Raw genomic sequence first — 22,905 nt, 5'->3', positions numbered from 1 at the left:
CAGAGCCACAGAACAGCACATTGTATGACGTGTGTTGCAAAACAACAGTACTCCAGTGCTTAAAAGGGAACCAAGCACCACTTTTTTCTGGTTTCTAATAGCTATAGGAACTGCCATGTTCCCTCCTCAGCTTCTAGCTGCCCATTATTTATCCAGGGGAAGGTGTGAAGACAGCATCTGTGACTTCTGTAAACTCTTTGACTTTTTTTTATTAATGAGCCACATTGTTGGCATGCGTATAAAATGTGCTATTGAGACGCCCTGGGTGCTAAAAATAGTGCTGTAGTGAGAGGGACATGGAGGCTGCCTCTTTTAAATTTCCTTTTAAACAATGCTAGTTGCCTGGCAGTCCTGCTGATCTATTTGGCTGGAGTAGTACTGAGCAGGCGCAGAATGCTCGCAGCCATGAGAGCGTGATTGGGGCAGGCACGGCTGGGTCGCACATGCGCAGTATGTCGCAGACCGGAGGACTTTGTAAGGTGGATTGCTGCAGATCCAGATGGCGCAGAAGGATGGTGAGGGAGCGATTAGCCTGGAGGGGACTGGAGGAAGCCCCAGTTATGTATATTTTTTTCTTACATGCCCATCTCGGGTACACTCAGCTACTATAGCAAAGGGAAAGCATTCAGGACAAACAATTTTATTGCCCAAAATCTTGGTTAAAAGATCGCTTCATGTATATCAGGCCTTGGAAATACTGTTCTGAAGCGCTGCATATTGGTTTTACTGCACAATAATTACTACAACAGCAGTAAAATATTGCTACTGGAAAATAAGCGGGAATGGTACAATTACCTGCTCCGTGGATTGAGCTTTGCGCCTTCCTCTCGGTCTGCGTTTGTCGGGCGTGGCGGGGTGATAGGGAAGATGATTTGTGGTGCTCAGTGGCAGGAGTTTTGGGACAGTCGTTTGCTGTGGAGAGATTTGAAGACTGGCGGTCTCACAGGCCCGGCAGGCGAGGCAGGTCTGGGGTCTGAGGCGTGCTTCTTTGTGGCGGGAATAAGAGGAACCTGTCCTGGTGCTGACACTTCTGGAACAAAGCACAGAGAGAGGTTAATGTGGAGCTGCCATACCATAACGCTTTACAGAAATCAGTCCAAAAGTCTGTCCACAAAACCTGTGTGCCTGTTTGCAAAGTCTCCTCAGATCAGCAGTCACTGGGCGTGGCCTTGGTTACCGCCTCCCAACCTTGTGCGCTGTTGTTTTACTCCACCAATCTGGGAGCTCCAGAAAGGGTGGGGAGGAGTAAAGCCACCCTCTGCCCCTCCCTCTGAGCAGAGCTCCTCCCTCTGCTCAAGGTATATATGGAGTGGAGGATTGGGGAAGTAAGGCTTTCTGACTCGCTCTTTCACCAGCAATGCAACGTGTAGCCTGGTGCCAGAAAATATAGCATAGGAGATGCCTGCAGTACAATTGCTGGAAAACAACAATTAAGCTGACCATACACTATTCAATAATTACTCAATTTTGAATTAACCACTTAAGGACCGGCGTAGTTTTCAATGATCTGTGCTGCATGGACTCTTCAGCCTCCAGCACAGATCAGGTTTTAGGCAGGGCGATCAGACTTCCCCCCCCTTTTTTTTCCCACTAGGGGGATGTCCTGCTGGAGGGGGGGGGTTTGGATCACCGCTGCTGCCTTGTGCCTAGCGGGGGGGGAGCTCCTCAAAGCCCCCCTCCGCAGTGCTATTCCCCCCTCCCTCTCCTTCCCTCCCTCCCCTTCTCAATATAGGCGGTACAGGACGGCGATCCGTCCTGTACCGCCTCAGATAGGCTTCAGCCTATCAGATGGCGGCGATCCCCGGCCAATCAGCCGTATAATGTAAACATCGGGGATTTCTTCCCCGTGTGTTTACATTTAGCCTGCGAGCCGCCATCGGAGGCTCGCCGCAGGCTGTTCACGGAGCCCCCGCCGTGAACTGACATGGAACGGCTGCTCGAAAGAGCGGCCGTTTCCTTAGAAACCCACATGCGACCAGCCGCCGCCTATCGGCGTTGGCTGGTCGTTAGGTGTTTAAGTTGATATTATGATCGAAATTAAGGGCTAAAATTGATCGGAAGATAGATCCACAGTGTTAGTTTTTAGTCTGTTGTAAAGTAATGAATCAGAATATCGATTAACTTAGATCTTAATATTGATTGAAAAAAAAAATCAAAAGGTAATTTAATAGAGCATTGCCAGCTTTACATATGATACCAGCTTATTGGACCCTGTTCTGTGGTTCAGATGACCAAATAAACTAAACATTTTGAATATTTCTAAACTTTTTTTTTCAACCACTTGTGGTTTTAATCCTTTTGAAGGTTCCCAAATGTGTACATGTGTCCCCTGTCACCCGTGCATTTTTAGAATTCAGTTGAAAAAAACTAAAGTTTAAAAATGTTAAAACTTTTGTTGGAAAGTTTATTAATGTGACAGTATCAAAATAAAATAAAAGTGTTTTTTTTCCTGTATTGAAGTTTTAACCACCTACCTAGCCAATGAATCCCTTGTCGCCTATACTTGGCCTTAAAGTGAACTCGAGGTGAGAGTGATACGGAGGATGCCATACTAATTTCCTTTTAAACAATACCAGTTGCCTGGCAGCCCTGCTGGTCTATTTGGCTGCAGTAGTGTCTGAATAACACCAGAAACAAGCATGCAGCTAATCATGTCAGATCTGACAATAATGTCAGAAACACTTGATCTGCAGCATGCTTGTTCAGGGTCTATGGCTAGAAGTATTAGAGTCAGAGGATCAGCAGGATAGCCAGGCAACTGGTATTCCTTAAAAGTGCTGTAACAGCAGCTCTGAGCATTCATTGAGAGCAATAAAAAACAAACAAACAAACAAAACAAAAAGAAACCAAAAGAAGTAGAACCTTCTTTGCTTAGAATGCTTTAACATTAAGGCGACATCTAGTGGCCATATTTAATATTACAGTGTTAACAATAAAGTAAAGAATACAAAAGAGTTTGTCAGCACCCCAAGTAATATTAACTGCGTGTGCTGGGGTAGAACATGTATACATAATACTATAAGAGAAAAGATACCCCTATAAACAGCACCACTGCAGACCATAGGTATCAATCAAAAACATTTCTTTATTACAATCTTTGCAAACACATATCAATGATACACAAAATTAAACACATCTAAAAACAGCATAATATTGTATTTCCAGCCATATTCAACATAATGGGCCTGCTAGATATAATAATCTATTATGTTCAATGTCAGTGGATGTACAACCTGTAACAACCTCGTGTATGAACCCGGGTTCAGTATGAATAATAAAGTGCAAAAAACCTGTGTATAACAGTGCATATCAGCCCTACTTGGAACCATGAAAGTGCATATAGAGTTATATATTTACACAAACAAACAATCATTCAGCATGTGCAATAACATTGATATGTGTTTGCAAAGATTGTAATAAAGAATATTTTTTGATTGATACATATGGTCTGCAGTGGTGCTGTTTATAGGGGTATCTTTTCTCTTATAGTATTATGAATAAAGTAAAGAATAAAAAGCCATTAACCCTTTGTCCCCTAACCTGCCCCACAGTTACCAAAATATATAATTTATAAAAAAAAATTGGACAGAATTTAAGAGGGAATACATACATCGTTATGTCAGGGACTTTGTATATTGTAGGGACTTTTTGTATATGTATGCCATAAGGGTATACTATAGTTATTATTGAAAATAAGGGCTTGAAATTATTGATAGAGTACAATGAGAAAGACAAAACAGAAAAACTACACTTTTATTTCCAAATAAAGTATTGTCACCATACATTGTACTAGGGAAACAATTGAAATGTTCTAATAACTGGGACAAACACCATGTGTGGGTTTTATATACAGTCGCAAGTTTCATTTTAAAACTATAGTGGCTGAAAACTGCAAAATAGTGCATTTTTAAAAAAATGTTATTCCCTTAAAAATGCAAATAAAATTAAATAATTCATAGCAAAAAGTACCACTCAAAGAAACCCCATTTGTGGTGAAAAAAAGAACTATGTATAAAACCATTCAGGTGTGATAAGTAGTGATAAAGTTATTGGTGAATGATTGAGAGGAGTGCTGAAATGTGAAAATTGCTCTGGTCCATTAGGGAAAAAAACCTTAGTGGTGAAATGGTTAAGATTCGTGGACACCAGTAATGGCTGCTGCCTGTAGCTATCGGATGCGATCACTAGGACAGTTCGGGGACCCAACACTGTATAGATGCATCACTGTGCTGTTGCCTAGTGATGCATCTGTAAAGCACTGAAGTCCTCGAGCAGTCACACTAGTGATTGCATCCAATTGCTACAGATGCAAAAACTGGCGATAATGGTGCGCTACATGCCCAACTAGTGATAAAATATGGCATATAGGGCATCAACACAGCAGAAATGCCAAAATTGTAAGAATGCCGGAACCAGAAGTGGTTGAAGTGTGTCTTTTTAAAGTTTAGCTAAGTGTGGTTTGCCTTCTTAAAACAGAAGGAATTTGCGATAATTAAGCTTAAAGTGAGCATCTGTGGTTACCCACAATGCACCGCTACTGAATATACAAATTATCGCTTTATGCCCCAGAAGCCAGACTAGCATCCAGAACCACTGGTGTATAGCAAGCCTATAGCTTTACATTTTACAGAGCCACATCAACCCTAAATGCAGACAGCCTGTTTCGGACTTTTGGTCCTCTTCAGTGCATGCACTCGACACCAGCAAGATGCCTGGTTTGGGCGCTGCCTTAGACCGTAATGTTAATTCTGGCTATAGCAGCGCAGGGGGAATATTGTTTAAAAGCACTGTAATTCGGGTGCCAGCAATTGCCGGGGCCTGAATGTAGCCACAAAAGGAGTAAATTAGCTAATCAGCAGGGTAATATATTTGTCATATTCCCCTAGATTACATAGTGCAGGGAGAGCTGTCTCTCAGCTTCACCCTGCGTCCAGCCGCTGGGAACATACTGTATGTATGCATTGTCCAGGCCTTGATATAGAATGAGGAGACTACAGTAGGCAGACCGTCAGCTGTTTACCTGTACGTGTGATTCCTGGTGGCTACGCCATCACCGCCTGTCTTCCTACTCGCTCTGCAATCCCCCGACCCATAACACCTCACCAGCTGCTCCACCGACGTCCGATAACGGCAAATCGGCTTTGTTCTGTCATCTTTCTTTGACATTCCTGCAAAGGTAAATAAAATTTTCAATTTTTAAAAGGTAATTTAATGTATGTATGGGCTTCCTAAACCCCTGCACATAGGGAACAGCGGACCACTTCCTACCAGAGGACATGAAAATAACTCACTAATAACTATAAATAACTAATAACAATAACTGCACTCCCTTTTCTACAAAACCCTAGATAATGCTGTTTAATCATCTCTGAGATAAAAAGGCTACAGAGTTAAAAATAAATGACAGCAAACTACCAAACTCCTCCCCCCGTGAATTCAAGGGCAGAACTAGAGAGTAAACATGTAAAATTAACATTGCTGGAGAAGAGAGAAGCAGCAGTGAGTAAAGTATACAGTCTGTGCCTGATACAGGATGAACACAAATTTACTGTTTTAATTAACAGGTGAGATAGACAAATTAAGTGTGTGGTTTTAATGTACAATAGAAATTTTAACATTAAAACTATAATGGATAAAAATTGACAATTAGTTTATTTCCCCTTTAAAATGCATAGAAAATAAGGCAATACTAAAAAAAAGATATATCACCCACAAAAAAGCCCAATATGTCCTAAAGCAAAAAAAATAAATAAATATGTATATATAGATCATTTAGGTGTGAGGGCTGGAACCCACTAGATCAATCTTTTGAGCATTTAGGGAGCACTTTACATCGCTAGCGCTTTCCCTAAACGCTCTGCCAATGTAAATAAACGTAACAAATTCCACAGGACATGCAGCATTTGGGAGCGTTTGCGCTTCAATGTAAAGTATATAAGCGCTGGAAAATAGCTCATAAATCGCTATACATATCGATTTGAGTGAAATTTTAAATTACTGCAAACGTTAAAAAAATGATGATACATTGAAAGGACCAATCAGAATGAAAATCGCTATTCACAAATCGCTACACAATCACTGGCAAAAAGCTTACACTTTTTAAAATCGCTCCCAAAAGCGCCTGAAAACGCTCATGAAATCGCTTACAAAACGCTTATTAAAAATGCTAGAGATTGCGCTAGCGATTTGTAGTGAGTTCCAGGCCTTATAGGAAGTAATAGAGTTATTTCAAAAGTAATCAGAGTCGAGCTGAATTGTGAAAACAGCCTCAGTAGCGAAGTGAAAAGACCACATAGTGTAAACTTTAAAATACATGTGTATATATACAGTATATATAACGTACATCTGTCCCAGAATACAAATGCACTTTTAATTAAATTTTTCATGACAGTTCTGGCAGGTTTTGGACTAGTCTATCTCCTAGTATCTCCGAGATTCTAACTCGTTTCTACTCAGCCACCATCAAATCCATCCTCTGCTGCTCCATCTTGGTCTGGTATGCGGGAGCCACCGCCAGCGACAGGCATAAACTACAGAGGATCATCAGGTCCTGTGACAGGCATAAACTACAGAGGATCATCAAGGTCAGCGGAGAGGATCATTGGGAGACCTCTCCCCCCCACTTGACCTCCCGTATAACACAAGACTGCGTGCTGGCACTGAAGATCGCAAGTGACCCCTCACACCCAGGCGACTGCTTCTTCACCCTTCTACCACTGGGCCGGAGACTTCGGGTCATCCCCACCAAGACCATCAGACATAAGAACTCTTTCTTCCCTGCAGCCGTTGGCCTCCTGAACTCCCTTAACATTATTCCACCCTCTATCAGTGCCCTACCGACTGCAAAGTAGCGGTCTGCAAAAGGAACACGTTTTCTTGCTCAAAACAACCAGGCATCGGCCACCACATTTAAACTGATTGACTTTTTCCCTGCACATTTTGGTAGACTTCAGCAGGGCACCTGTAAAGTTGCACACTGACGCTGAATGTATATTTGTGTACCTACAGATTTTTGAGCATTTTTGTATTACTGTCATGTTCTTATTGTATCGCCTTTTGTCTATGTACCACTCGGTAGCTATGTATGTGCTGTGCCAAACCCAATTCCGGGCATGACCCAGTTATGCTTGGCGAAATAAACGATTCTGATTCCTTATGGAGAATTCTCAAGAATTACCAAATTTATTTTAAAAAGTAATATCCAGGGTGGTAGTGGCACTTCCCATCCTCCAGAACAGACTGCATATGAGATGAGACAGGCTTGTAGTCTTTGTGTTGGTCCTTTACATCTTTGGTGAAGGACATACAACTTTTTTTTATCCTGCCATTCTCGCCAGTGGCCAAGACACCTGTTGCCAGCTATTTGAGACTCTATGTACACTTTACAACTATGTACACTTTACAACTGCTATTGGAGCGCCTAGCAGACTGCAGGATGTCCAAAGCTAGAAACTTTCACCTGTGCAGGTTGCTAGGATTATGGCCACCTGCGTTTAGGAGTTGTCTAACATATTTCTTGGTTCCAAGCTTTTGAGACAAGTCTTAACTCATCTTGAAGAAAGTGAATGATGAAAGTTGCATGTTGCTGTAAGGAAAAAACCTCCCCGGAGAGTACTCACCTTGGGTGGGGGAAGCCTCCGGATCACTTACCCGGCTCCAGCGCAGGCGCAGTATCGGCTCTCCGCTTGGAGATAGGCGGAAAAATCACTGTCGGCCCACTCTACTGCGCAGGCGCCAGACTCCTGCACCTGCGCAGTAGAGTTGGGCCGAACGGTTCGCCGGCGAACGTGGTTCGCGCGAACTTAGGTGGTTCGCGTGCGGGTGCCGCACGCGAACGTTTTGCGGAAGTTCGGTTCGCCCCATAATGCACCTGAGGGTCAACTTTGACCCTCTACATCACAGTCAGCAGGCCCAGTGTAGCCAATTAGGCTACACTAGCCCCTGGAGCCCCACCCCCCCTTATATAAGGCAGGCAGCGGCGGCCATTACGGCCACTCGTGTGCCTGCATTAGAGAGAGTAGGGCGAGCTGCTGTCTGTCTCTAGGGAAAGATTAGTTAGGCTTAGCTTTTCCTGGCTGCATACCTGTTCTGTTCAGTGAGCCTTCAGCCCACTGCATACCTGTACTGTGATCCTGCCACTGCATACCTGTTCAGTGATCCTGCCAGTGCATACCTGTTCAGTGATCCTGCCAGTGCATACCTGTTCAGTGATCCTGCCAGTGCATACCTGTTCAGTGATCCTGCCAGTGCATACCTGTTCAGTGATCCTGCCAGTGCATACCTGTTCAGTGATCCTGCCACTGCATACCTGTTCAGTGATCCTGCCACTGCATACCTGTTCAGTGATCCTGCCACTGCATACCTGTTCAGTGATCCTGCCACTGCATACCTGTTCAGTGATCCTGCCACTGCATACCTGTTCAGTGATCCTGCCACTGCATACCTGTTCAGTGATCCTGCCACTGCATACCTGTTCAGTGATCCTGCCACTGCATACCTGTTCAGTGATCCTGCCACTGTATACCTGTTCTGTGAACCCGCCACTGTATACCTGTTCTGTTCAGTGGACCCGCCACTGTATACCTGTTCTGTGAACCCGCCACTGTATACCTGTTCTGTTCAGTGGACCCGCCACTGTATACCTGTTCAGTGATCCTGCCACTGCATACCTGTTCAGTGATCCTGCCACTGTATACCTGTTCTGTGAACCCGCCACTGTATACCTGTTCTGTTCAGTGGACCCGCCACTGTATACCTGTTTAGTGAACACGCCACTGCATACCTGTTGTGTTCAGTGAACCTGCCACTGCATACCTGTTCTGTGAACCCGCCACTGTATACCTGTTCTGTTCAGTGGACCCGCCACTGTATACCTGTTCTGTGAACCCGCCACTGTATACCTGTTCTGTTCAGTGGACCCGCCACTGTATACCTGTTCTGTGAACCCGCCACTGTATACCTGTTCTGTTCAGTGGACCCGCCACTGTATACCTGTTCAGTGAACCCGCCACTGCATACCTGTTCTGTGAACCCGCCACTGTATACCTGTTCTGTTCAGTGGACCCGCCACTGTATACCTGTTCTGTGAACCCGCCACTGTATACCTGTTCTGTTCAGTGGACCCGCCACTGTATACCTGTTCAGTGAACCCGCCACTGCATACCTGTTCTGTGAACCCGCCACTGTATACCTGTTCTGTTCAGTGGACCCGCCACTGTATACCTGTTCTGTGAACCCGCCACTGTATACCTGTTCTGTTCAGTGGACCCGCCACTGTATACCTGTTCAGTGAACCCGCCACTGCATACCTGTTCTGTTCAGTGGACCCACCACTGTATACCTGTTTAGTGAACACGCCACTGCATACCTGTTGTGTTCAGTGAACCTGCCACTGCATACCTGTTCTGTGAACCCGCCACTGTATACCTGTTCTGTTCAGTGGACCCGCCACTGTATACCTGTTCAGTGAACCCGCCACTGCATACCTGTTCTGTTAACCCGCCACTGTATACCTGTACTGTTCAGTGAACCCGCCACTGTATACCTGTACTGTTCAGTGAACCCACCGCATCAGTGCGCATACCTGTGCAGTTAAGTGAACCCACCTACCTACGTGTATGCACGCAGTGTGATATACCACTCCGTGCATACCCGATATGGACAAAACAGGTAGAGGAAGAGGTAGTGCCAGAGGCAGAGGAAAGCCACCCGGCAGGTCTGCGCGAGGTCGTGTAAATGTAATTTCGTGTGGACCTGGCCCACAGTACAGTGCTCGGAAGAAGGCACGTCCCATCACCTCCCAAGATTGTCAGGACGTGGTTGAGTATTTAGCGACACAGAACACCTCATCTTGCTCAGCCACCAGCGCTACTACTAGCACCACTTCCGCTGCATTTGACACTTCGCAAGAATTATTTAGTGGTGGTGAAATCACTGATGCACAGCCATTGTTGTTACAGCCAGATGAATTTTCGCCAGCTCATATGTCTGCGTTACGCGGCAACACTATGGATGTAACGTGTAAGGAGGATGAAGGACCTACACGTTTGGATTTTTCTGAGGCAAGCGAAGCTGGGCAGGATGATTACGATGATGACGATGATAGGGATCCTCTGTATGTTCCCAATAGAGGAGATGAAGAGGGGGACAGTTCAGAGGGGGAGTCAGAGAGTAGTAGGAGGAGAGAAGTTGCTGAAAGAAGCTGGGGCAGCTCTTCATCAGAAACAGCTGGTGGCAGTGTCCGGCACCATGTATCGCCACCTATGTACAGCCAGCCAACTTGCCGACGTCCCCATAGTGCCCGCATCCCAGGGTGGCTCAGCGGTGTGGAAATTTTTTTATGTGTGTGCCTCAGATCGGACCAAAGCCATCTGTTCGCTCTGCCAACAAAAATTGAGCCGTGGAAAGGCCAACACTCACGTAGGGACAAGTGCCTTACGAAGGCACCTGCAGAAAAGGCACAAACAGCAATGGGATGGCCACCTGAGCAAAAGCAGCAGCAGCACACAAAAGAAAAGTCACCCTCCTTCTCCTCTTCCTCCTTCAGGTGCATCATCTGCTTATGCCGCTTTCTCCCTTGCACCTTCACAGGCACCCTCCTCCACTCCGCCTCTGCCCTTGAGCGGTTCCTGCTCCTCTGCCCACAGCAGCAGTCAGGTGTCCGTGAAGGAAATGTTTGAGCGGAAGAAGCCACTTTTGGCCACTCACCCCCTTGCCCGGCGTCTGACAGCTGGCGTGGCGGAACTGTTAGCTCGCCAGCTGTTACCATACCGGCTGGTGGACTCTGAGGCCTTCCGTAAATTTGTGGCCATCGGAACACCGCAGTGGAAGATGCCAGGCCGCACTTATTTTTCGAGAAAGGCCATACCCCAACTGCACCGTGAAGTTGAGAGGCAAGTGGTGTCATCTCTTGCGAAGAGCGTTGGGTCAAGGGTACACCTGACCACGGATGCCTGGTCTGCCAAGCACGGGCAGGGCCGCTACATTACGTACACAGCCCATTGGGTGAACCTGGTGGTGATCGATGGCAAGCAGGGCGCAGCGGACCAAATTGTGACACCTCCACGGCTTGCAGGCAGGCCTCCTGCCACCTCCTCTCCTCCTGCTACATGCTCTTCGCTGTCCTCCTCCTCCTTGGCTGAGTGGCAGTTCTCCTCTCCAGCTACACAGCCCCAGCTCCGCAGGGCCTATGCTGCATGCCAGGTACGACGGTGTCACGCCATCTTAGACATGGCTTGTCTCAAAGCGGAGAGTCACACTGGAGCAGCTCTCCTGGCTGCTCTTAAGAAACAGGTGGATGAGTGGCTGACCCCGCACCACCTGGAGATAGGCAACGTGGTGTGCGACAACGGCAGCAATCTGCTTGCCGCTTTGCATATGGGGAAGCTGACACACATACCCTGCATGGCACATGTCATGAATCTAGTGGTTCAAAGATTTGTGGCAAAGTACCCTGGCTTAGCGGATGTCCTGAAGCAGGCCAGGAAGTTCTGTGGGCATTTGAGGCGGTCTTACACAGCCATGGCACGATTTGCAGAAATTCAGCGGAAAAACAACATGCCGGTGAGACGCCTCATTTGCGATAGCCCCACTCGCTGGAATTCGACCCTGCTCATGTTCTCCCGCCTGCTAGAACAGAAGAAAGCCGTCACCCAGTACCTCTACAACTGGAGTAGAACGAAACAGTCTGGGAAGATGGGGATGTTCTGGCCCGACAACTGGACACTGATGAAAAATGCATGCAGGCTCATGCGGCCGTTTGAGGAGGTGACCAACCTGGTGAGCCGCAGTGAGGGCACCATCAGCGACTTAATTCCCTACGCTTACTTCTTGGAGCGTGCTGTGCGTAGAGTGGCGGATGAAGCTGCGAATGAGCGTGACCAGGAACCGTTACGGCAGGAACAGGCATGGGACCAATTTTCATCAGACCCAGCTGTTTCCTCAACACCTGCGGCAGCACAGAGGGGGGAGGAGGAGGAAGAAGAGAGGTCGTGTGCAGAAGACGAGTCAGACTCAGAGGATGATGAGCAAGGTGTTTCTTTGGGGGAGGAGGAGGAGGAGGAGGAGGGGACGGCGGCAGGAGAACAACCGCAGCAGGCGTCGCAGGGGGCTTGTGCTGCTCAACCTTCCCGTGGTATTGTTCGCGGCTGGGGGGAGGAGGTTGACTTACGTGACGTCACTGAGGAAGAGCAAGAGGAGATGGAGGGTACTGGATCCGACTTTGTGCAGATGTCGTCTTTTATGCTGTCCTGCCTGTTGAGGGACCCCCGTATAAAAAACCTCAAGGGGAATGAGCTGTACTGGGTGGCCACACTACTAGACCCTCGGTACAGGCACAAAGTGGCGGACCTGTTACCAACTCACCGGAAGGTGGAAAGGATGCAGCACATGCAGAACCAGCTGTCAACTATGCTTTACAATGCCTTTAACGGTGATGTGACAGCACAACGCCAGCAAGGTACCACTGCCACTAATCCTCCTCCCGTGTCCACGCAGTCAAAGACAGGACGCTCCAGCGATCTCATGGTGATGTCGGACATGCGGACGTTCTTTAGTCCAACGCCTCGCCGTAGCCCTTCCGGATCCACCCTCCACCAACGCCTCGACCGGCAGGTAGCCGACTACCTGGCCTTAAGTGTGGATGTAGACACTGCTGTGAACAGCGATGAGGAACCCTTGAACTACTGGGTGCGCAGGCTTGACCTGTGGCCAGAGCTGTCCCAATTTGCCATCCAACTTCTCTCCTGCCCTGCCGCAAGCGTCCTCTCAGAAAGGACCTTCAGCGCAGCTGGAGGCATTGTCACAGAGAAGAGAAGTCGCCTAAGTCACAAAAGTGTTAAGTACCTCACCTTTATCAAAATGAATGAGGCATGGATCCCGGAATGCTGCTGCCCGCCCCAAGACTAAGTCAGTCCCCGCACACACAGCATCTCTGCCTGCACGCCGTGTGACTGGCTGCCTGGCCTGCCCCAAGAAGACTAAGTCGCTCCCAGTCCCTCCACACAGCATGTCTGCCTGCAGGCCGCTTCACTACCTTCTCCGCCACCACCAACAGGGTCCGGGACTCCAGGCGGATTGCTGAATTTTTTAGGCCGCTGCTAGCAGCGGCCGCTGTAATAATTTTTCGGGTGCGTGTACATGACTGCCTAATTTTTCTGGCTGCACTGCGGGCAGCTACAACAACAAAAGAAAAGGCATGTACATGCGCCCATTCCCCTTCGTGATCATTACCTTGCCGTGGTGAAGGGGCTTGCGTATCACAATGAAGCAATGACCGGCGCCTAGATGAGTGTCTCGGGGGGCACACAAAAGATAATAAGGTCGTTGCTTCATTGTGGTCAGACCAAATTTGATCAGCTGGACAGTCACTGTTCTGTCATTCAGCTACATCAGCCAGGCCGACCATATGGGCTGTAAAGCCACCAAAACCTGCACTCTCGCCATGGTGCGCACCAGCCCAGCACGGCCGTCACTACACAAACAGCTGTTTGCGGTGCGTTACACGGTGAGTTTGGTGTGTCAGTGTGAAGCAGTACCTTAATTACACTACCTGATTGATGTATACACATGCAAGATGTTTTAAAGCACTTTAGGCCTGTCATTTAGCATTCAATGTGATTTCTGCCCTTAAAACGCTGCTTTGCGTCAAATCCAGATTTTTCCCGGGGACTTTTGGCATCTATCCCACTCCGCAATGCCCCCCTCCAGGTGTTAGACCCCTTGAAACATCTTTTCCATCACTTTTGTGGCCAGCATAATTATTTTTTTTTCAAAGTTCGCATCCCCATTGAAGTCTATTGCGGTTCGCGAACTTTAACGCGAACCGAACGTTCTGCGAAAGTTCGCGAACCCGGTTCGCGAACCTAAAAATCGGAGGTTCGGCCCAACTCTACTGCGCAGTAGAGCGGACCCGACATATATCGGCTATTTTCGCCTATCTCCGTGCGGAGAGCCGCATCAGCGCCCCCGCTGGAGCCAGGAAAGGTAAATAAATCAGTGCTTATCAGACTTGTCGAGGGAGGATTCCGGGCCACTTCGGGGGAGCCAGTGCTGGACTGCCTGCAGCTACAGGGGAGGGGGAAGCCTCATTGGGACCCTGAGGCTTCCCCCTTTCTAGGTGAGAACCCCCAGAGGAACTTTTTTTTGTTATAGAGTCTCTTTAACAGTGTTCTCCCTAGAATTTTATTCCAGGCGGGTGGCATGAAAAAATTGTCGGGTGCCGCGAGATGAGAGAATGCAGGGCCGATGCTTCTCTGCACAACTCTGCTTACAGCATAGGAGGAGGTGAGCCGATGACAGCCGGGTGCTCACCAAAACTAGCCGGGTGGAGGACCCGGCTAAAAGAAGCCTGGAGAGAACACTGCCTTAAAGAGAACCCGAGGCGGCGTACAATAATAAAATGAGATGCCCAAGAAGTGAGAAGCTTCTGCATCCTCTACAGCAGGTATGTCAAACCGGTCCTACGAGGGCCGAGATCCTCACACATTTTTGATACAGCTCAAATGAATTGATGGGTCTGAATCAGGAAAGTTGTGGTCCATCAGGTAGAACACATTCCTTTCTTTCTCAGTCCATCCTAAACACCAGCATGGATCTGGCCCTCCAGGCCTGGAGTTTGACACATGTGCTCTAGAGGCCTCCCACACCCTCCTCCAGACCACCACCACTTCCTGGGACCCTATAGAAGTTTGCACCCACACACAAGTGTGGCTGTGCAGCACCTGTGCCAGTACGGCCACGCCTCCGCAGTACCATGGAGCTACCCATGGCCATGGTTCTGGAGGTCTGCAGACCGCATGTGGCAATGGTGGGGGCATTGAGGACGTGGGAAACCTTTTCTTAGGTAAGTGTGTAATTTGTGATTAACTATGTGCTGTTGAAAATATATCAGTGTTAAAGGACAACTGAAGCGAGAGGTATATGGAGGCTGCCATATGTATTTCCATTTAAAGGGAAGGTTCAAGCAAAATAAAAAAATGAGTTTCACTTACCTGGGGCTTCTACCAGCCCAATGCAGCCATCCTGTGCCCTCGTAGTCACTCACTGCTGCTCCAGTCCCCCACTGGCAGGTTGCCGCCCTCGGAGGTCGGCGGGCCGCATTGCGTACATTTTTACGCATTCCCGCTAGTGCAGGAACATTAACACATACATTTTTACGCGTTACTGGTTCAATGCGTAAATTTTAGTAACGCGTAAAAATGTATGTGTTAATGTTTGCTTGGACATTCCCTTTAAGCAATACCAGTTGCCTGGCAGCCCTGCTGATCCTCTGCCTCTAATACTTTCAGCCATAGACCCTGAACAAGCATGCAGCAGATCAGGTGTTTCTGATATTGACGGATCTGATAAGATGAGCTGCATGCTTGTTTCTGGTGTTGTTAAGACACTACTGCAGCCAAACAGACCAGCAGGGCTGCCAGGCAACTGGTATTGTTTAAAAAGGAAATAAATATGGCAGATTCCATATCCCTCTCACTTCAGTTGCATGAAGCTTTGAGACTGATCAGCAGATTGTATTTCTCTAGCACCTGTAGATTAATCACCAATCCCAGCAGTAAGCTAGCTATGCTTGGACTTGTAGTTCCACCGCAGCTGATGATACACCGGCTCTCACCTGTGCTGTGTCCTCTGCAGCCATATCCCCAGCTCTCTTCTCCTGCACAGAGATCTCCCTGATAGCCACATTCCAGCACTAGACTCACTTCCCAGGTTCAGGAGGATCAGCCAATCCCAGCCAAGCAGGGAAACTTCTCAGCCAATAGCAGCGCTCAGCTGTGGGCATACCCATCAGAGAGGCTCTGGATAATATATAAGCCAGTATAGAGAAACATGTGACTGATTGCCTGGGAATACCAAGGCACAAGTAAAGCAGAAGAAGCTCAGTGTGCTGCTGGGAATTATGGGAATTGTAGTTTCAAAAGAAATTAGGTTTGTTTTTCTAGTGAATTTTGTTTGATAGTTTCAAAAGTGTTTACAATCTTTGTTTCATAAATAAGGACAAGTGTAGTGGTTAGAAGCCTTGCAGCGACGGGTCCCCGGTTCAAATCACAGCCAGGGTGCTATCTGTATGTTCTCCCCATGTCAGTGTGGGTTTCATCCGGGCACTCCAGTGTTTCCTCCTACATCCCCAAAACATACAGGTAAATTAATTGGCCCTATTATGATTGGACTATGCCACATACATAGACATATGATGACTATGGTAGGGATTAGATTGTGAGCCCCTCTGAAGGACAGAAAAGTAACAATATACTTTGTACGACGCTGTGAGAGATGTTGGTGATATATAAATATAAATAAAACATCCCCAGCTGTCTGAGGTCGGTCATACAACACCATAGAATCTTGTCACTTCTGTATGCTACAAGACGTTACCTAAACAATCTGTTTAAAGTATTCTTATTCTATTATTACTACATAGCTACATAGATGTGCTAATTTTGTACAATGAAGCTTGTATGGTGTTTGGACGGCTCTAGAGGCACAGCCATTCAACGACGACAAAACATTTGTAAAGCGGTTTTCTCCCATAGGACCCAAAGCTCCTAAGCTTATCAGTAAGCAGATCAGTACATAGTGATGTGTACAGGGGTAAAGTTATGTGATCATAAATGCCAGACTAAACAGGTGGTTTTTCAGTTCTGATTTAAAACGGAACTGTAAATTCCCTGAAAACAAACGGTTTCACTTACCCGGGGCTTCCCCAAGCCCCCAGCAGCCATCCTGGCTCTCGCTGGTCCTGCACGATCTTCCGTTCTCCCTCCTGGGTGCAACTTTGTTACTGTCGATTTACAAGTCGACGGCAACTGCGCCTGCGCAGCCCGAACTATGCAAAGCTTTCTTCGCGTTCCAGCCCGCAATAGCATCCTGCGCTACGCGCAGGACACTATAGCAGGTGGGAACACAAACAAAGCTACTCGTAGCCTGGGCCGTGCAAGCGCAGTTGGCGTAGGTCGATGGTAACGAAGCTGCACCGCGGCGGAAGAAAGGAAGATTGCGTGGGGCAGGACGGCTGCTGGGGGCTTGGGGAAGCCCCAGGTAAGTGAAACAGTTTGTTTTCAGGGAATTTACAGTTCCGCTCTAAACACCTCCAAGGTTGTAGCTGTCTTGATTGGGTGTGGCAAAGCATTCCAAAGGCTAGGGGCAGCATGACAGAAGGCTCTGGCTCCAAAGGTTTTGAGGTGGACTCTGGTCAAGTTAATCAATCTTGTTGATGTCAAGCTGAGGGAGGTATGATACAGTTGCAACAAATCCTTCAGGTATCTGGCAGTCGTGTTATTGTTGTACTTTTCAAAACACTTATCTTGATTTATGTGGAGAACGGACAGAAGAACAGCTACACTGTAAATTCCAGTCAAAATATACAATGACTGAGTTGGATCGTCTCCTTCATAAATAACTATTAGGACAATCAGAAGGCGGGGCTTCACAACAATGCGGGAGGCCTGTTTTTAAATAACCTTCAAGTCCAAAATTATGCAGATCAGGGTACTCATAAATGACAAGAGCTTCATGCTTGTTTCTGGCCTGATTAAGACACTACTATAGCTAAATAGATCAGCAGGGCTGCCAGGCAACTGGTATTGCTTAAAAGGATATAAATATGGCAGCCTCCATGTTCCTTTCACGACAGTTGTCCTTTAAAGTGTACCAGAGCTCATGAAATGAAAAAGTTTTATACATACCTGGGGCTTCCTCCAGCCCCATAAGCTCGGATTGCTCCCACGCCGCCGTCCTCAGTCTTCTGCAGCTCCGGTATCGGGTCCCGTCACTTCAGCCAGTCGCAGCCAGTCTACGCAGGAGAAGTGCAGCCTCTACGTATCTCTCCGGCAGCTGCTGGAGAGATACGCAAACAGCGCACTTCTCTTAGAAATTTTGGGGCCCCTCACGCATCGTCAGGCCTGCCCCCCCCCCCTCCCTGGGCCCACCCACTGGTTGCTGTGCCCACCCACTAGCCACCCCACCCCGTGCACAAAGTGTGCTGCGGTGAAAAATGTGCATGGCTCCGACACTGAAGAATGCGGCATGCACAGCGTGATGTGGCAAAAAGTGGGCATGACCATGGCATATTGTGGGTAGAGGCAACTATAGGTGGTGCCCCGGTATAGGTAGCCTGGTATAGTTGCCCCCAGTATAGGTAGCCTGGTATGGGTGGTGCACCAGTATAGGTTAGCCAGGTACAGGTGCCCCCAGTATAGGTAGCAAGATATAGGCACCCCAGGATAAGTAGCCAGGTATAGGTGGTGCCCCAGTATAGGTAGCTAGGTATAAGTGGTTCCAGCCCTAGTATAGGTAGCTAGGTATAGGTGTTGGCCCAGTATAGGTAGCCAGGTATAGGTGGTGCCCCAGTATAGGTAGCTAGGTATAAGTGGTTCCAGCCCTAGTATAGGTAGCTAGGTATAGGTGTTGGCCCAGTATAGGTAGCCAGGTATAGGTGGTGCCCCAGTATAGGTAGCTAGGTATAAGTGGTTCCAGCCCTAGTATAGGTAGCTAGGTATAGGTGTTGGCCCAGTATAGGTAGCCAGGTATAGGTGGTGCCCCAGTATAGGTAGCTAGGTATAAGTGGTTCCAGCCCTAGTATAGGTAGCTAGGTATAGGTGTTGGCCCAGTATAGGTAGCCTGTAGCCAGATATACAGTAGGTCAGGGGTCTCAAACTCAATTTACCTGGGGGCCGCAGGAGGCAAAGTCAGGATGAGGCTGGGCCACATAAGGAATTTCACAATTGCGGCGCATCGCCGCCTCTGCCCGCCCCCTCACTCTTCCTTCACAGAGAGGGGCGGGGAGAGGCGGCGATCCATGCAACGATTGACGTCAGGAGGGGCAGAGCTGAAGCTGAAAGCTCTGCCCCTTCCAGAAAATGCTGGCGGATTGCCCCCCTGGCGATTTGGGGGCTCTGCAGCCCTCGTTTAGCGGCGGGGATGCGGCGGATTACTTGGGAGCACTGAAGCGAGCTATAAGGAAGCTTTTGCCAGCGAGGGCCACAAAATATTGTATCGAGGGCCGCAAATGGCCCGCGGGCCGTGAGTTTGAGACCCCTGCAGTAGGTGGTGCCCCAGTATAAAAAGTCCGCTGGCTCACTCATCTGCTCCTCACGTTTAAGTGCTGATGTCACTCTTCTCTCAGTGCTGGAACGCAGTGTGCTGGTTAGTGAGCCACAGGTTCGCAGCCAGCACATGCGGCCCATACAGCGCTTTGGGAGGAGCCCAGGGCCCCTCACTGCAGTGTCAGTTATCCCCCCCTGATGGCTGCCCTGGTTGCGACTGACAGAAGTGACAAGACCTGGTACCGGAGCTGCAGGCAGCGGAGGGCGATGGCGTGGGAGCGTTCCGAGCGGATGGGGCTGGAGGAAGCCCCAGGTATGTATAAAACTTTTTCATTTCATGAGCTCTGGTTTCATTTAAGTGAACAACTGTGGTTTCCCATGATGCATCACTACTGAATAAACAAATTATCTCTTTATACCCCTGAAGCCAGGCTTAAATCCAGAACCACTGGTGGTGTATAGCAAACCTTACTGGCTAATGTGAGCTTTGCTATTATACAATGTATTCTGTACACTGTCCAACATTACAGAATATGATGGTGCTTTATAACTAATTATTACTGTTGCACGCGTACGTTAAAAAGGGGCGCTGGGAAAAAAGGGCGCCGGGTTTTTAACGATAAGCATGGATAACGTTTAAAAATGTATTGTACTGTATTTCGTTTAAAATTAATGTTTTTTAAAGTTATAAATCATTAAATAATGTGCATTAAATCGGCAATTGTAAAAACGTTAATCTTTCGTTTAAATACTGAAACGTATAATAACGTTAAAAAAAAAAAATTACTAAGTAACCCTCCCTGTACCTACCCCTAACCCCTAGACCCCCCTGTTGATGCCTAAACCTAAGACCCCCCCTGTTGGTGCCTAAGTAACCCTCCCTGTACCTACCCCTAACCCCTAGACCCCCCTGTTAGTGCCTAAACCTAAGACCCCCCTGTTGGTGCCTAAACCTAAGACCCCCTGTTGGTGCCTAAACCTAAGACCCCCCTGTTGGTGCCTAAACCTAAGACCCCCCTGTTGGTGCCTAAACCTAAGACCCCCCTGTTGGTGCCTAAACCTAAGACCCCCCTTTTGGTGCCTAAACCTAAGACCCCCTGTTGGTGCCTAAACCTAAGACCCCCCCTGTTGGTGCCTAAACCTAAGACCCCCCTGTTGGTGCCTAAACCTAAGACCCCCTGTTGGATTTTTCGTTTAAAAATAATGTATAAAAAAAAAAAAAATGTACTGTTTTTCGTTTAAAAATAATGTTTGAAAAAAAATATTGTACTGTTTTTCGTTTAAAAATAATATTTAAAAATGTATAAATCATTAAATAATGTGTAATCATGAGAAGCAGTAATAAAACATTAAGTCTCCGGGCGCCGCTTTTAAAACGTTATTTTTCACCGGCGCCCTTTTTTCCTATCGGGCGCCCATTAAACGATATTTATTATAGGAGTGAATGGCGGCGCCCGATTTGTCCACTAGCCTCAGGCGCCCGAATTTACTGTTACCCTGTTGCACAGCTGCCAGAATATAATGTAACAATACTGCCCTCTAGTGTGAATAATAAAAACTCCAGTCTGTTTTTTCCCTACTACAGTTTAAAGTGGACCTGAAGTCTTACTCTGGACAGAAGGAAAACATAGAGAAATGCACCCTGTATGTATTTAGAGAGTTTAGCCTGTCTAATGCTGGGAATACACGTTTCGTTTTTGCCTTTGTTTAAACCTTCGTTTCGATTGTGCCTTTTGTCCTTTTCGATCCCGAAATAATCGATCATACGGTTAATATCACCACCCACGGTTTCGTTTTTTTTTTCCGATTCTGATGGTTTCGTTTTTCCAATAATCGAAGGCTGCAAAGAAACGAAACGTAGTACAGGGACGGACGGCATAAACGAATATATAATCGATCTGAACAGCCATCAAGCCTACCAATGGCTCGATTAGATGGATAAAGAGAGATAATATCAAACATGTTCGATTACTAGTCGTTTGTTTTTGGGGTCTATTAATCGAAACTATAATGAGATTATGACTATTTTCACATACGTTTTCAACACTGGATTCATTTACCGAACGAATCGAAGGCTAAAACGAAGGCAAAAACGAAACGTGTATTCCCAGCATAAGTCTCCCTCATCTAAGACCATTCATCACTGTAATTTGATCTCTCAGCTTTGTCAGCTCAGGTATCTCCTCTACAATGGCAGAGCAGCTAATTTGTAAACACAGGATGTTATTTATTTATTTATTTATTTGTTGTATTTATAAAGCGCCAACATATTACGCAGCGCTGGACATTAATTTAGGTTACAGACAATATTTAGGGGTGACAAACAGCAATATGACAATACAGGAATACAAGAAAACCAGATCACACAGCACAGTATGAGTACCAGGTAATGCTTAGTCAGTCACTGGATGGAGCATGGAGTTAGGCAAGTTAGGTTCACTCAAACGCATAGCATGGGTGCACAGTAATAGAGGTGCATGATCAGGTAGGACACAAAAGGAGTGAGGACCCTGCCCAAAGGCTTACAATCTAGAGGGAGAGGTAGGGACACGAGAGGTAGGGGACCAGAGTTCGGCTGTGGGTTTAGAGCAATTGTGAGGGGTGGTAGGCAAGAGTGAAAAGGTGAGTTTTGAGGGCCTTCTTGAAGGTGTTGAAGGAGGGGGCTGCCCTAATGGGTGGAGGTAGGGAGTTCCATAGTGTCGGAGCGGCTCTTGAGAAGTCTTGGAGGCGTGCATGGGACTGGGTGATGCGGGGGACGGTCAGGCGAAGTTCATTGGAGGAGCGGAGTGAGCGGCTTGGTGTGTATCTCTGAGTAAGATCAGAAATGTAGGTTGTTAACCCTAAGTCTGCTTCCACGAAAGCAGGAAGTAGATCTACTGCAAGTTTATTGCAGGGCTTGTATCAGCTGTAACAAAGAACTGCTTTTCTTTGAAGGTTATTATGCTGTTACGTATCTTTTAGAGCAGAGAGGAAGTTCTGAGTCCTCTTTAACCATTTATGCCACCTGGACATGATCCTCACGTCCAGACGGCTGCTGTACTGCTGTTCGTTGCGCTCGCGCGCCCGCGCGCCCCAGTGCGACCCCCCGGTAGCCCAGAGATTAATGGACGGGAACATGGTTCCTGTTCATTGATCTATGTCCCTGGCAGAAAAACCAACGGCCTCTTATCAGAGGCCGCTGTCTTTCTGAAAATAAATAAATAAAAGTTTCCTGTCCTCTTCTTGCTTCCTGGAAGCGAGAAAGACCAAAAAAAAAAAAATCTCAGTGTGGCCATCTTGTGGCCAAATAGTAAAACTACATCTACATACATTTTTCAATGCATAAAACACACATTATTACATTTAAAATTAACTGTTTATTTCCCACACCAAAAATTACCCCAATAAAATTTTGAATGGAAAAAAAAATTACAATAAAAAAAAAAAGCAAACAAAAAAAAACATAAATAGTTACCTAAGGGCCTGAACTTTTTAAATATGCATGTAAAGAAGGTACAGTATATTACGAAAAATGTTTAAATTATAAGCTTGTAAATAGTGATGGACGCAAAACTGAAAAAATGCACCTTTATTTCAAAATAAAATATTGGCGCCATACATTGTGATAGGGACAAAATTTAAATGGTGTAATAACCGAGACAAGTGGACAAATAAAATACATAGCGAGGAGAACGCCAGCGCATACCACTAAGGCTACATCTGAAATGACCACCAGCTCAGTGTGAAGCACCTAAATAGATTTTCTGCACACTTTGCATTCAACTCAGATGCAAATCATATGCAAATCTGCTACTACTTATTATGCAAACAGGAAACTCAGGAGGAGGGGCTGGGAGCAGCTAACCTGACAGTTACATAGTTA

General features: G+C 47.0%; 1 protein-coding gene and 1 long non-coding RNA gene across 2 annotated transcripts in view; one reads left to right on the top strand and one right to left on the bottom strand.

Annotated features, from left to right (window-relative positions):
- Positions 1-15,687, bottom strand: part of LOC137519166 (uncharacterized) — a 29,224-nt gene extending 13,537 nt beyond the window's left edge. Inside the window, exons 1-3 of the mRNA XM_068237979.1 lie at positions 15,614-15,687; positions 5,021-5,168; positions 796-1,030 (exon numbers count right to left, since the gene is read on the bottom strand). Coding sequence (XP_068094080.1) covers positions 796-1,030; positions 5,021-5,166 — 381 coding nt within the window. The 5' untranslated portion in view covers positions 5,167-5,168; positions 15,614-15,687. The remainder of the gene's footprint in view (positions 1-795; positions 1,031-5,020; positions 5,169-15,613) is intronic.
- LOC137519167 (uncharacterized) overlaps positions 1-22,905 on the top strand; it is a 145,840-nt gene that overhangs the window by 86,869 nt on the left and 36,066 nt on the right. The gene's annotated exons all lie outside the window — the stretch shown is intronic.

The sequence above is a fragment of the Hyperolius riggenbachi genome, chromosome 5 (genome assembly GCF_040937935.1).
Source record: "Hyperolius riggenbachi isolate aHypRig1 chromosome 5, aHypRig1.pri, whole genome shotgun sequence".
In the NCBI taxonomy this organism is placed as follows: Eukaryota; Metazoa; Chordata; class Amphibia; order Anura; family Hyperoliidae; genus Hyperolius; species Hyperolius riggenbachi.
Note: the sequence above shows the minus strand (reverse complement) of the source record. Positions and strands in the feature narration are given on the sequence as shown.